The sequence below is a fragment of the Canis lupus genome, chromosome 12, assembly GCF_048164855.1.
Source record: "Canis lupus baileyi chromosome 12, mCanLup2.hap1, whole genome shotgun sequence".
Taxonomy (NCBI): Eukaryota; Metazoa; Chordata; class Mammalia; order Carnivora; family Canidae; genus Canis; species Canis lupus.
The window spans coordinates 49,830,445-49,846,234 of record NC_132849.1 but is presented as its reverse complement, the minus strand read 5'-3'; the positions used below and the strand labels follow the sequence as shown (position 1 = coordinate 49,846,234).

The window sequence follows — 15,790 nt, the reverse complement described above, 5'->3', positions numbered from 1 at the left end:
CCACCGAAGTACCGAGGGTGAGACACAGAGACTCACAACAACATGGCTGCCACCGCCGCCTCCCCTCCCCTCCCCCCCCGCCCACCGGGCGCGCGCAAGGCACTCCGGGAGAAAGGGGAGGGGAGCGGGGGGGAGCGCTCACCGAGGTGCGGCTCCTCTCAGTGGCTTCCGTCGCTTCTCCCGCGCTCCAGGCGCCGGCCGGCGGGGGCTCTGCGCGTGCGCACGCTCTCCGCGCCCGCGCGTTTCGGCCGGCCCCCGGGCATGCGCACCCCCGCCCTCACCTTGCGGGCTGGCGGCTGGCGGCTGGCGGCTGGCGCTGGGCTCGGCGGCGGCGGGTGGGGACGCGCGCCCGGGCTGGGGCGGCGCAGGCGTGCTGTCGCCGAGCGCCGCGTCCGCCTCTGTGTCCCGCGTGGGGCCTCGGCTTCCGAATTCGCTCGCCCTCCGCTTCCTCCCTGGGAGCTCATTGTTCTCCGCCAACCGCGTGTGCGGGTGTCGTCGCCTCTGGGGCGCGGGCACCCGCGGGAGCCGGACGGTCATCCAGGCCCGTGGGGCTCATCCTCGCCCTGTCCCCGCAGCCAGGCGATGGACACGCATTTGGGGTGCAAAAGCGAGCCCCTTGCGTGGACTGTCATTCTGGCGGTCGCGTCGCCGGCCGGTGGAGCCAGTGCTCGGCCCGGCCCGGGGGAACACAAAGGACCCGGGCGTCCTCCCGGGCTGGGGATGCTTCGCCCAGCGCACCGCGCCGCCGCCCTGGCTCGGGGACCTGGTCGTGGGGACCCCAGGCTCGACCCCCGACCCGGAGTCTGCCCCTGTCGCACAGCCCTACATCGGTAGGGGCAGCGGCACAGTGTGCCCGCCTCGTCCTCCCTGGCCTGCAGCACTCCGCTCCGCCACGCCGTCCTCGAGACACGGAGTGCCTTGCCATTACCTTATCTTCCTGGGCGGCTGTAAGCCCCCCGAGCGCTGCAGGGACCTTGTGCGTTGTGTCCCCCAGGGCCTGGGCCGTGGTAGAGTGGTGAACCGTCCTATAGGTTGAATGCCTGAGCTTTTCGGTTTTTAATGGTTCCCGAAAAGCGAGTGATTTTTATTTTTATTTTTTTAATCTGTCTCAAGCCTTTACCTGTGGTCCACATTTCAGGCTTCTAGGTATTTCCACGTGAATGTTCATCCTGGCGCCAAACAAGAGCCAACTTACAACCATCCCCAACCCCCCAGTTCTTGCATTTGTTTCAACAGTTGGTAGTGCTAGACCTATTGAGCACCCCAAGTTAGTCCTTTGAGACCATCCTTGTCTCTTGCTCTTACACCCCTCTCTCCCCATATAGGATTTTTCACTTCCCAAATATTTCTGGAGACTTTTTTTTTTTCCTCCCCTTTATCCTCATTAATACTAGCCTTGCTTCCCCAAGTCTGGATTTCTATAGCAGGCTCTTAATTAGCCTTTATGTGTTCAGTCTTGTTCCCTCTAGTCAGCTCTGCTCCCCATCTAAAATGAGAATCTGATTCCTGACTTTCTTGCCTCTCCTTTGGCCATCCCATTGCTTCCCTTTTCCCCGCAACTTCATTCCCCCCGACCCCCGCCCATGTCTGTAGAACTAATAGATGTTCCTTCCAGAAATGTCTCATGATCAAGTAAGTATGGGACACACTGGGATATACATGTGTTGCCTTCTTCCACTTCCACTGGGCTGATAATAGCTGAAGAGTCTTTATGTACAGTTGCTTAGTCCGGGTTAAAAGCCCTGGACTAAGAAGCCCTCCCTCAGAATGGAGAATTGGGACTAAGAGACCCCAGTCACCCTCTGGAAACTCTCTTGAGCCTGACACCTCCCGGCTGATTGATTTTTTTTTTTTTAAAGATCTTATTTATTTATTTATTTATTTATTTATTTATTTATTTATTTATTTATTTATGATAGACATAGAGTGAGACAGAGAGAGAGGCAGAGTGTCACAGGCAGAGGGAGAAGCAGCCTCCATACCGGGAGCCCAATGTGGGACTCCATCCTGGGACTCCAGGATCACGCCCTGGGCCAAAGGCAGGCGCTAAATCACTGAGCCACCCAGGCATCCCCTCCTGGCTGATTTGTCCCACAATGTGGGCAGCGAACCCATAGAGAAAACTGGTGTTGAGAGAGAAAGGGAGTCCTGATAATGCTTCTCTTCCCCTTTGTTCCTATACCTTGCTTGCTAGCTGCTTCTACCCTTGGATTTGGAAACACATGCCTGGATCATTATAATAATTTTTTTTGTTTTTTGTTTTTTTTGCTTAAGCTAGATGAAATGAGTTTCTGTTACAACCAAGAGCCCTAACTAAAGGCTGTGTGTACACCACAGTTATTATTTATTTAGTATTTAAAGTACGCAAGCACTAAAACACTTTCCATACATTGTTTCATTTAATGCTCCCGGTATCCCCAAGAACAGGGCAGGTAAGCAGGCCTGTGACCTGTATAGTCCCATAAGGTCTGAAGTTTTAAAAGCTTTAGAAACGTCCCACAATTGGTTTAATGTTTTGTCATCGCCATTTAGGAAATGTTAATAGTTTTTGGAAGATAAATTTTCATTTTGCATTGGGCTCCACAAACTATATAACCTGTACTGTTTATGCGTTTTCTCTCTTTGACAAAAGACTTCTTATATCTTTAAAATCAAATTATACATTGTAAATATCCGAGTGTACATAGTGTACTACACTTCCGAAAACAAATCTGACTCTAGAAGACCATTTTTCATGGAAAATGTCTTAGAGGCTTTGTGCTCTGCAGAATACCGATCAAAGTCCAACCTTCAGTGATCTGACTCCGCCTACCTCCAGCTCCACCCTACACATGAGCTGTTTCTTGCTTCTGTGCCTTCATAAATGCTTTACAATCTGGCTTTCCTCATTAGGCACCTTCTGATTATAATTGGCTTCTCTTGCAGATTTACCTACAAGGAAAGAATGCATTCCTCAGCTACTGTAAATATCAGGTGAGCTTGATAGTTAAAGTGGACATTGTTGATTGATGCCTGACAGCCATTCTAATCCCCCGGAGCTTGTTAGAAATGCAGAATCTTGGCCCCACTCCAGACCTACTGAATCAATATCTGCACTTTAACAAGATTACTGGGCAATTCTTCTACATAATAAAAGTTAAGAAGCATTGGTAAACCAATCACAATAATTCCATCTCACTTGATAGGAACTGGTTCTATAGTGGGTGTGTCATTCATTTAGAGCCTGTGGGACACAAAGAGGTGCCAACTCAGCATCTGGGGGAAAAAAGCTAGGCTCTCCTGAATGTAAACAAAAAAGCCACCTTGTCCCCAGGTCCTGCAGACAGACATCCTATCTGCTAGGAGCCCACCCAGAGTATTTATTTTCCCTGTCTTTACCAACAGATCCTCTGGATGTCCCTGTGGGCTGGAAGAGGCATAGGGTAGAATGAGCAACACACATTGCATCTTAGGAAGTGTCTATATGGCCTGCTGAGACCAGTGGTTCTCAGCCAGAGTTGCACATCGGAATCACCTTGGGGAACATTTGAATTGTATCATTCTCTAGCCCGATCACAGAGATTCTGATTGAATGGTTCTGGTCTGGCTGAAGACTGGATATTGATATTTTAAAAAATATTCCCTAGTGGTTATAGCATGTAGCCATTGGTGTACCACCAGTTTAGACAGACCACATCTCAGAGGATAATGCCATTTTAATATTCTCTATGAAAATGTCGCTTTCCACTGGGACTGCTAATGAAACTTGTAAACTCTTTACAACTTTGTTGTTTATATAAAAATAATATAAGCCTTTTATCAAAATTTCAAGAAATGAAGTTCAAACCATCTCAATTTAAAGATCACAGAAATACTACTACCCACATGTGGTAAACAGCATTATTACAAGCACAAATTCAGATAGAAGGATGGATAGAGAGCTACGTAGGGTAACAGACAGGAGGAATAGACTAAGTCTGCCCGTGCTATATTTCTTTTTTCTTTTTTTTTAAGATTTTATTTATTCATGAGAGAGAGAGAGAGGCTGAGACATAGGCAGAAGGAGAAGCAGGCTCCCTGCAGGGACCCCCGGGTGGGACTCAGATCCCAGGACCCTGGGATAACGATCTGAGCCAAAGGCAGACACTCAACCACTGAGCCACCCAGGTGCCCCTGCACATGAATATTTTTAAAATACAGTGTTGAATTTAGTCTTACTTGAATTTTGAAAGACCCAAAGGAATTGCTCAGATGCATGTTTCTTCACTGTAAGAGGAATTGATTCATAAAAGCTTTCTCAAAGGTTAAAATGATTTAAAAAAAATCATAATAGGACAGAGGAACTATGTGCTTCAATGTTGTTCAGTACTGAGTTCCCTGCTAACAGATCCTCTGGATGTCCCTGTGGGGATTAGATTAACACTTTCACTTCCTTCTAATCTCTTTCCTGTACTTCGTAATTTTGGGCTCATTATTTTTCACTTTGTCAGGGTTTATAATATTTACATTCTATTTTTATCCACATTTTTGTATTGATTTTTCTTAATTTCAGTATTTAAATGTATTTATCGTGTAGCTTCTTCATGTCTGACTTTATTTTGATTCAATGATACGGATTTCATCATGTATCAGTTAGCCTTTGTTTATGTGGGTTACAAACCACCCCCAATAGCTCATTCTCTAGCTCCCAGTGCTGTGGGTTGGTCAGTAGGGTTGGGTTCAACTGAGAGGTTCAGCTGATCTCTCCTGGACTTACATGCACAACTGATAAGCCAGTACCGAGCCTGGGGCTGCATGGCTCAGGCCTGGTGGTCAGCCAAGGCACCTGTAGCCCCTCCTGTAGACTTGCTTAGGCTTGTTCACTCGTAGCAGACAGTGGGAATGGAAGCTGCAGGCTTGGAATTCATGTAATGTCCCTTCTTCTGCAAGTCATTGGCCAAAGCAAATCATAAGGCCAGCCCAGATTTAAAAGATGAAGAAACAGACTTTATCTTTTGATGGGAGAAGATACGAAGAATTTGTGTGTATTTGCAATCTTTCGACAGCCTTATATTTCTTACGTTTTAAGCTTTATATTTCTCCCCTCTCCCAGCCCCTCCCCCCCAGCCCCAGCCACATCCTCATGCCCCAGGACTTTGTGGACACTGCTCTTAGGGAAGAATCTCATGGAAAAGTCTTAGGCCGATTTGATTTTAACCTACTTAAGAATATTTTCCTCGGCTTTTGAAGTTTAATGTCTTAATCACAATATATCCTGCTGTCGATCAGTTTCTAATAGATTTTCTTGGCATTACAATATAACCCTGATATTTGAAATTAAGTTCTTTAATTATTTCAGGGAAATTTTTCTGTATAACAGCCCTGAATATTTTTTTCTCTGACCTTTGATGGAGTTTTCTACTTCAGAACAATAAGGTGATGGGAAGACACTATTAAAAAGAATTTTGAGAACGAAAACATCTTTGTTCTTCACATGTACCACCTCATTAATCCTCTAATATCTTTGGCTTTTTCTTCTGAATTCACTACGATTACATCAAGCCTTTTCTTCAATGTTATTAATTTGTTTTTCTGCCAAATTGTCAATGATGCAATGTCACCATTGGTTTTGATGTTTCCTTAGCTCCTCAATCATCCCTTTCATCATATTTTGATGTTTTCTCATCATCTGTGCTTTTAATCTATTGTCTCCCAGCTCCAAACTTTGCAGTGCTGAGATTGAGATTCTGCAAATGACACTTCTTCGCCAGTGGGCGACCTGGGAAACTTCGTCAATAGCGGGCTCCTGGAAAGAGATGACAAGGTGGGTGGAAGGAGAAGTCTCTTGCTCTTCCACTTGTTATTCCTATCAGCAGGATCCCAAGGGAGCACTTCAGCCCAACTGTAGAAGTTGGTTCCAGTTTCTAACTTCTTTGCCCACTCCCAGAACCAGCCTGCTGATACTCCCTTGGAAGAATAAGCAGTGGCTGAATGATGACCCTTCCTCAGAGGACTGAGACCCTGCTCCTCTAGAGACTCTTCTCCAAACTCCTGCGGTAGTAGGAGCAACCAGAATGCCCCCTCCTCAGAAGTCCAAGTCCCAACTCTCTGGGGGTACTTCCTTTGTTTCTAAGTTCAGCTAATGTCCCCCTCTTTTCTTGATTTTCTCAGGGGTGGTCGCTAACTCTACTACTTCATCATGCTTCTCATCATGCTTTTTCGTTTTGTCAGCCTAACCAATTGCCCACATTCTCTCCGTTAAAATAACCAGTGTGGTCTCTGTTTTCCTGACTGGTCCTAAACTGATGCATCATCTTCTAGAATTTATTAAAGTTTTGTTATTAAACATGTTATTATAGCATAAGCATTTGCAGAAAATGTGACTTTTTAAAAGATTTTTATTTATTTATTCATGAGATACACAGAGAGAGAGGAAGAGACATATAGGCAGAGGGAGAAGCAGGCTCCCCGTAGGGAACCCAACGTGGGACTTGATCCCGGTACCAGGATCACGCCCTGAGCCAAAGGCAGACGCTCAACCACTGAGCCACCCAAGTGTCCCAAAATGTGACTTTAAAAAAAAAAATCTTTTCCTGTGCCTTTATTGCATTTTTTTCTGCACCTATTTTTTTTTTGTTTAAATGAGTCAGACAACATTACTAGCTCTTATTGTTTAAACAGGTTTATTGAGCTGTAATTTACATGCCATACAATTTACCCATTTAATGTGTATAATTCAGTGGTTTTAGGATAGTCACAGATGCCTACAACCACTAGCAGAGCCAATTTTAGAATATTTTTATCACTTCAAAAAGAAGCCACATACCCTTTGGATAGTACTCTGCTGACCTCCCACACCCTAGTCCTAAACAGCCACTAATCACCTTTTTGTCTCTATGGGTAGTTTGCCTATTCTGGACATTTTGTATAAATGGGAATCATATGTGTCTTTTGTGACTGGCTTCTTTCAGCGTAATGCTTTCAAGTTTCACCCTCGTTGTGGCATGCATCAGTACCCTGTGGCTTTTTTACAACCAAATAATATTCCAGTGCATGGATATCCCACATTTTGTTTACTCATTCATCAAATAATGGAAATTTGGGTTGTTATAACCCTTTAGCTATTGTGAAGAATGCTGCCATGAATATTTGTGAACAAGTATTTGGGTAGTGTCTTAGACTGTAGTTTCTCTTGGATTGGGTTTTCTGCCTTTTGTATGAGGTGTTCTTTCCTTTTTTCCCTTGTTGTTTGTTTGCCTAATTGCCTCCAAGAAAGGCCACTTATGTTTCTTGCTGCTTGAGGTTACCATGGGCAGACCTGGCACACTCTCATTTTGCTTTGAGCGACTGTGAGCTTTCTCACTCATCTGGGATCAATGTGTCTTCCCTTCAGAGCTATCGTTTGAGTATAAGGTATAGTTTTATGCCACTTAACCTGTAGCCCAATGAAACCATGGTAGAGGAGGGAACAAGCTTATTCACCACTAAATGGATTCTTCCTGGAGGTCCTAGATGCTGGTCACTCAGTAGAGATCCTCCTGAACATTCTTTGCGAGGCCCATGCCACCTGCTTGAGGATTTCATTCCACCCTCATAGAGTTCAGCTTGTTCTGTCAACTAAGAGTGTCCAGGAAGATGGTAAACCATCGTGACATCCACTTTGCTTCCTGCCTTATTCCATCCTAGCCGTCTGGTCTGTTAGAGTCCTATCTCAGGACAAAAGCCAAGCAAGAGCACTGATCAGCTTGTGCATAGCTATAGATAGTTTCCTTTCCCCTTCCAAGACATAGCCCAATTTCTTAAGTAATTGTATATTTGGGGAAGATCACCTTATATCAATTTCTCATTTCAGCATTATAAGAGAAATTTTCTTAGATACTCTTAGCTGGTGACCTTGCATATAATCTCTTGTTCTTCAAGTGAGGTCACCAGTCTCAAGCAGAGGATTTCTCCAAAGCTTCTATTTCCCATTTCAAAATAGTTTCCAAATTTACCTTCGGTCATTTGGTGGTATTGTCAGGGACAACATGGCCAGTGCAGGCTTGAATCCCCATCTTTGCTCTAAAGCTTATACAAAATGAAGAACCCACTGTTAGCTAAACCTTAACTACCTATCATTCTTCCATGACAGGCAATAAAACAGTGGGGATCTGAATCATGGTATGTTTGGGGTTTAGGAACAATTGTTCTAGTTTGGGGAAGCTGTGGTGGCTGTGGGTTTGTTTGCTTGTATTCTCTGAATGTTTGTGCATGAGGACATGCTGTCATAGCTTTGTATGTCCCATTGCCCCTGAAGGAGAAGCCAACTGAATGTTGGAGGGTCAGAGAGAATTTCCCTAAACATGGACATCCCTGGGTGAGGTTTTCCCAGATTTTTATACTTTCTGGGGGAGGGCAGGGAAACCTGGCTAGTTTTCATATTTGGGCATAGTAGAGAGTAGGGCTTTCCTAGACTTAAAATAAGAAGGTCTTGGACACAGGGAACTCTAGGACTTTCTGTCCAATGTCTTGGACTTAGGCAAGGGCAAAACTGGACAAGGAGACTCTGTATTATCTCAGACATGCCACACCTCCATCATTCCCAGAGTATGACTTGCATGCCATTGGAGTGATTCTCAGGCTGTGTGATGAGTCAGGGAGTCAAATAATGCTCATAAATTCAAAAATAAACTACTACCTATCCATGGTGTCAGGAAAATCTACTGATATCTTCTACTTTATAGGCTGCCAGGAATAGAGATTTTGAAAGTTGATTATATTTTCTCATTTGTCATTTAACTAGAGATGCATTACACGGGAAAAATATATACAAAATATTATTGAAAACCTGTTGGGTAGGGGTGCCTGAGTGGCTCAGTTGGTTAAGCATCCTCCTTTGGCTCAGGTCCTGATCTCAGGGTCCTGGGATGGAGCCCAGCACTGGGCGTCCTGCTCAGTGGGGAGCCTGCTTCTCCCTCTTCCTCTTCTCCTCCCTGCCACTTGGGCTTGCGCGCTCTCTCTCTCTCTCTCTCTCTCTCCCTCCCTTGCTCTCGCTTTCTCTTCCTGTCTCAAATAAATAAAACCTTAAAAAAAGAAAAGAAAAGAAAACCTCCTGGTAGTACAACAGGTTCAGTGCAATACTGTGAATTATAATAAATATATTTTTGGTCTTCATCCTCATTCCTGGCATAGAGCTCCTAAAATCCATGGAATTTCATAAGAGATGAAAGAGATAAAAGGTATCTTTTGTTATTCATAACAAGTCCCATTCAACCATATCTAAGTTTGAATGAAGTCACTTATGGAAAGCTTCTATCTAACCTGAGAGCTGGTTGAGGGAGGGTGACCATCCAGGTAATTAGAGGGTTAGAACTTTCAGCCCCATGATCTCTGGCGGAGTGGAGTGGGGTTGGAGGTTGAAATAATCACCAATGGTCAGTGATTTAATCAATCATGCCTACATAATGAAGGCTCCATAAGAACCCTAAACAGTGGGGTTCAGAAAGCTTCTAGACTGATGAACATGTGTGGGGGTGTGCTGGAGTGTAGAAATTCTACACCCCATCCCCCATACCTTGCTTTATGGCACCTCTTCCATTTGGCTGTTTCTAAATTATATCCTTTAATAATAAACCAGTAATCAAGTAAGTAAATTATTTTCATACATTCTGTAAGCTGCTGTAACAAATTACCAAATCTGAGGCAGGTGTTGTGGGAACCTGGAACCTCTGGCTTAAATCAGTAGGTCACAAACGCATGTGACAACTTGGCCTTATAATTGATATCGGAAGTGAGTGAGGGCCTAAAGTCTTCTGGGACTAGCCCTTAGCCAGTGGGGTATGTTCTAACCCCAGGTAGGTGTGTCAGAACTGAATTGAATTGTAGGACACCCAGTTGTTAGCTACAGAGAATTAGAGAATTGCTTGGTGTGGGGAATCCCCCTCCTCCCACATTTGGTGACCAGAATTAAGTATTGAGAGTAGTAGATTGAAGAAACGTGGTTATTTTGTTTTGTTTTCTTTTTTTTTCCTTTATCTGTTGTAGAAGAGGCAATGAGTTTTTCCTACTCATTCACCTCAGTGTTCATGGTCTCTGGTGTGCTGTGTGTGTCAAAGGGCTTTAAAATATCCCTCCCATTGCAGAATTTCATAGAGAAAGTTGATCCTAGAGAGAAAACACAGCTTGGCAGGGAAAACAGAACAGCCCCATCATGTAGTCTTCTTGGGTTGACAAGTAGAGCCAACATTCAGCATTTTATAGAGAATATTAAGATTTTATTTATTTGAGAGAGAGCATATAGAGTATATTAGAAGCAAATCCTCCTTTGAAAAACAGAAGCAAAAACTGTGTATCCTAGACAATGAATGGTAACAAATGTATGAAACAAGAAGTAAACATCCCTGAGCAGACTACATCATGTGAGACGATCTCAGTGTTGCGCAAAGGAAGATATGGAAGAGTCCTTGGACAGAGGAAACTGGAGGGTAAGAGACTATTCTGTTGGCTATAGTAGGTATGGATCTTTACCAGCTTCTAAGTGAAGAGAAACCAAGATCAGAACCTTCTGTACAACATTTATATTTTGTTGTCTATAAGAATTTAGAGTAAACTGGGACGCCTGGGTGGCTCAGCGGTTGAGCGTCTGCCTTCAGCCCAGGGCGTGATCCTGGAGTCCCGGGATCGAGTCCCACATCGGGCTCCCTGCATGGAGCCTGCTTCTCCCTCTGCCTGTGTCTCTGCCTCTTTCTCTCTCTCTGTGTCTCTCATGAATATATAAATAAAAAATAAAAATAAAAATAAAAGAATTTAGAGTAAACTGATTGTGGTTCTCATTAGAGTATGTGCTCCTCCTTTTTTTTTTTTTTTTAAGATTTTATTTATTTATTCGTGAGAGACACACAGAGGCCAAGAGACACAGGCAGAGGGAGAAGCAGGCTCCCTGCAGGGAGCCTGATGTGGGACTCAATCCCAGACCCCAGGAACATGCTCTGAGCCAAAGGCAGACAGACGCTCAACCACTGAGCCACCCAGGTGTCCCTGTGCTCTTCTTTCTTAACTAGTCCTTTGAGGTCTACACAAAGTCCCAAATAAAGCCTCAAGTTTTCACTGTAGTTGATAATCAAGCTGGATAAATCTTCTTGGACTATTGAAGTCAAAGGTCTAGTACATGGTCAAAACAAGATAACTGCGCTTCCAGGCTGCTACTTTAACAGGATTCCATCTGGGTTTACCTTATGATACATAAATATTCTAAAGCACACCTGTAATATCACCCTCTGCGTATGCCCTGGGTCACCATAGTGTCAGTCCTCATATAACCATCAGCATGCACATTCACAGCGCCACCCTCTTGGTTGGACTGAGTATTGCATCCAGGTCCTTGGAGTGTCCCTTTCTTGATTCCTGATTTTCATTTTCTTTTCAGAGAAATACAGGACCCCAGAGTTGAAAGCATTTCCTTGTGGTAGCTTCATTCTTCCTTCTTCCTCCAATCAACACTCTAAGTCGCCACTGGAGTCATCTTTGACTTTTATCTTTCTCTAATACTGCATGCACATGCAATCCACCAGTAGACCATGTTGGCTTTTCTTTTGAAAATATCCAGATTCCATCCATTTTCTACTATTTCCACCGTGACCACATTAGTCTGGGCTACCATCATCCCTTAAATGAACTACTGCAAAGCCTTGTCTCCCTGCCCCCCTCCTTGCCCAGCCCTGGTCTATTCTACACGCAGCAGCCAGTGTGTTCCTTTTATAATTCAAGTTGGATCTTGTCCCTCCTCTGCTCAGAACCCTGTGATGGCTTCCCATGTCACTTGGAATAAATCTAAAATCGTTACCATGACGTTTGTATTCTGGCTTCCTGCTACCTCTCAAATCTCCCCCTCCCTGAAGCCACATTGGATGCTTGGCTGTTCCTCGAATATACCAGACTCTAGCTTCAGGATCTTTGTGTTTTTAATTTCTTGCTGGACTATTTCCTCCCAGATACACAGCTCATTTCCTCCACATCTCTGTTCAAATTCACCTTACTGGTGACACTCCCTTAGATAACACACATACACACAACTCATGTCTTTCCCAGCCATTCTGTATCCCCTTACTCTGCTCGACTTTTCTCCTTGGTACTTAGTACCACCTGAGGTATGATTTATTTGTTTATTGTCCTTCTTATTGCACTAGGAGTAAGCTCCATGAAGGCAGGGGCTTTGTTGTACTCTCAGCTGGTCCCCAGCTCCTCAGGAGGCTCCTGTCACAGAAGAGGCCAGGTGAGAAATACGTGTGGAGCATACGAATGACCTCCTCATAGGAGGTGTCTCCTCATACTTGCCTAAGTATTTTTTTGGGGAAAAAAGCTGTTAAGAGGCTTGCCTCCGGACCACCTGAGGAGATGTGGTCCTGAAGAGCACTGCCCCTCACATGGTGCTCTGCTGCTGCCCTCAGCACACAGGAAACTGTGCGCAAGATGTCGCTGTGAGGTGTTTATGGTGCTGTGTTGAGGATTGCAGGCCCCGTGAAATGGAGCCATCCAAACCAGTCCAACGGGAGTGAGGGCAGGATTCTGGCCAGACTAGTGAAAAAGAGAGAATCATGGGGGCCTCTCAAGGCCGGATTCTGTCCACCCCGGGTGAGACAGGGCAAAGAGGGCACTCTCGCTGAGGAACCAGGGCTGAGACAGTGAGGCGGACAGGCAGCACCCCAAAACACAAAGGGTACAGAAGCTGCCACCATGTTTCCCTGTGAAAGCAGCCCCGCAGGTGAGCAGGCCTTCCTTTCAGACTCACCTGTTCGTTTGGCACATGTTTACTGAGCATGTGCTGTGTGCCAAGCACGATTTTAGGCCCTAGAGGACAGTTTGAGGAGCTGAAGATGTCTGGGAGGGGCTCAGGAGGGTGCCGAAGGCTCCCCTGCAGTTCAGTGTTCCTTTCTCCTCTCTGGATGCCCAGGCTGGGCTGCCTCTCCATCTCCACTAGGAATCAGCGCTGCCCAGGCAGCTGGGGACCCAGGGAGGCACAGGGCAGCTTCCAGAGCTTCCCACCACCACTCCTCACCATGAGGGCTCCTCGGCCTCTTGTCTTCACTGCTGCAAACTCCCCAGGGGATGAAGGGTCACTTCCATCTCCTGCTGTTCTGTGCTCTAGAGCACAGAGCTCCGTGGGCTGATAGACACTCACCCCCAGCTGCCCTGGAGCCTGCCCCTGCGCTGGCTTTGTGGCTTACGGAGGGCAAGGAAGCAGGTTGTGCCCAATGAAGAAGCAGGAAATGGAGCAAGATATGTTTCTTCAGGGCGTATCTTTAGGGGTATTTCTTTAGGGATGCTACTTAGCCAGGGCTGTGGGTGAGGAGGTCTCAGGCAGAGATAAGAGAGGGCCAACCTCTAAGGATCACATTAGGAATTTAGAATGGACCTCAGTCCTGACACTGGCACCCAGGCATGGACACTCAGGGGCGGCTCTGACCCTGCCAAAGTCTGGAGGGCAGCGGGACATCCACTGAATGCTCAGTGGGATGTGCTAACCCTGAAGCCTTACAGGCTGGCCTCATCCATTCACCCCGAGGCCCGGGCCGCAGAGCCAGCTCAGCTTCCTCCAGGACTCTGGGAGTGGCAAGACTGTTGATGACTGTCTTCTCCCTGGCAGCCGGTCAGGGTGAAGTCACCTGTAAACACTCAGGTGTTCATCTGAGACAGCTGGGTGAGGCTAAGAACACGCAGAGGCTGACGTGACCTGGTTTCCAGAATTTGGCACTCCCTGCCTGGCCAGTGCAGGGAGTTCTGGTCATTATCAGTCTGGTGGGGCTGGGGCTGTCCTCACAAGTATAATGATTTTGGGTCATCTCTAGGTGTGCTTTCAGAGGAGAAGAGATGTATCCGATGGGCTCAATTTTTATATAAGACTCAGAGCTCTGAGTACAGCACTTTATATTTTTCAGGGCATATTTGTACAAGATACTTCTGAGAAAACACAGACCTGCTGCAGGGCTGGCCAGAGCCTTTGCAGAGTCTGGACGCGGGGTCATGACTGAACATCTGTTCCCCAGGCAGGGAAAGCCGGCAAGACCAGGAAGAGCAAGTCACAGACAGTGTAAGCATTCCCAAAGGCCTCAGGGTGCCCAAAGTGAGGTGCTGCTGATCTGGGCTCCCCCCTCAGAAAGAGAGAGCTGGGAGGCAGAAGGGGAGCTCATTATTACTATTATTCAAAATTAAGTTTTGTTTTCTTCTTAAACGATCTTCTCTGGCAGCCACAGTTGCCGAGGCCTAGTCATTTGGGTGTAACAATCGGGGTTGTCAAGTATTTCACAAAATCAGAAAAATGTCTGCCCTGAGCCTGGCACCTTTCATCACAGCCCTGGAAACTTGGAAGAGCATTCCTGCCCCTGCGCTGCATTTTCACAAGTGGCACTTGTGCTGAGGCAGAGATGAGGTGCCCTCACTGCAGGGTTGTGGGGGAGGGGGTGCAGGCTGCAGGATGGGGGTGGGGCATGGGCAGAGAGGAGCAGAGCAGGAGAGAGCACAGGGCGAAAGCACTTGACACTGATGGTAGCTGACAGATGGCCTTCTAGCGCACAGGACCCACCTCCTGAGAACTGCCCAAAATACTTGAGGGAAGTGTGTCCGGCCCTGGAGCCTAGAGTGGGCAAGTGGGAACAAGAGCAGGAAATCTTGACTTACTGGTGCAAATGTAATTTTGTTTGCACCCACAGGCCGAGGGATACGGGGACTTGGGGATTATGCTTACAAGAGTCCTGGGCGGCACTCAGGATTTCTGTTACAGAGAGGGAAGCAGCCTTGAAGCCAAGTTTCCTGGCCCTCAAGAGTCGTTCTCCTCGTCATTCCCCACACCCGCTGCTGAGAGCAGACAGGGCCTCCGGCAGGGTCTGCCCCCTTTCACAAGCCATGGGAACCCAGCAACAGCCTCACAGAGAGGCCCATTGAAGGTGCAGGACACTTAGGTGTGCCAGGTGCAAGACAGCTCTAGGAGAGACCTCAGCCTTCCTAGTCCCTTTAGACCAAGAACATCCTAAGCTGGCTCCTTCTCCTTCCACATAATTTTCTTGACAGGTTTTTTTTTTTTTTTTTTTTTTTTTAAGATTTTTAAAATGTATTCATGAGAGACACAGAGAGAGAGGCAGAGACATAGGCAGAGGGAGAAGCAGGCTCCCTGCAGGGAGCCCAATATGGGACTTGACCCCAGGACCCCGGGATCACGACCTGAGTCAAAAGCAGATGCTCAACCACTGGGCCACCCAGGCACCCCGACAGTTCTAAACTCTAACCTGACTTTTTCCCTCCCTCTTCAGGACACAAGCCCCGCTGGCCTCTGGGCTCAGCCCACCTCATGACCTACAGGACCTTCCTACAGGTTTAAGGGTCCCCAAAGACTCAGAAGTCTGGAAAGGGAAAGTCTGGCATGGAAAGGGAACATGTTTACACATTAATAAATGCTCACCAGAGGGTCTCAGATACTGATGGTTTCTTACCTCAGACAGAAGGTGATTACCCTTTCATGTTGATCCCCTTCTACTCCCTCATTTCTTCTTTCCCCATCTTTGTTACCCTCCCTGTGTTACTTCCCATGCTAAGAAACCACGTGGATGCTGGTCTGAAGAAAACCACACTGCTTCTTTGGGCGTGTGTCTGATAGGCTTTTGTGGAAAAGATTTAGGTAGGGTTGGGAGAATTCTCACGGGAGAATTCTCCCCCATTGGGAAGTCCCCATGGCCAAAGGGGACCATGAAGGGGCTTTACCCAAAACCCCTTCATAACACCAGGAGCAAACACCCGGATAGCAACTGGTCATTATCGTGCCCTGCTAATGCCTCTCCGGGAATGCTTTGCCCACTTTGGACAC

At 46.5% G+C, this 15,790-nt stretch overlaps 2 protein-coding genes across 2 annotated transcripts in view; one reads left to right on the top strand and one right to left on the bottom strand.

Moving 5' to 3' along the window:
- The window catches only part of PUM2 (pumilio RNA binding family member 2), a 95,381-nt gene extending 95,220 nt beyond the window's left edge, over positions 1-161 (bottom strand). Inside the window, exon 1 of the mRNA XM_072770967.1 lies at positions 143-161. The gene's annotated coding sequence lies outside the window, so the exon portion shown is untranslated. The remainder of the gene's footprint in view (positions 1-142) is intronic.
- Positions 43-15,400, top strand: LOC140600809 (uncharacterized). The gene is made up of 6 exons (XM_072768942.1): positions 43-830; positions 2,926-2,973; positions 5,675-5,782; positions 12,123-12,208; positions 13,872-14,023; positions 15,240-15,400. The coding sequence occupies exons 1-5, from the start codon at positions 43-45 to the stop codon at positions 13,895-13,897; spliced, it is 1,056 nt and encodes a 351-aa protein (XP_072625043.1). The 3' UTR covers positions 13,898-14,023; positions 15,240-15,400.
- The last annotated feature ends 390 nt before the right edge of the window (positions 15,401-15,790 follow it).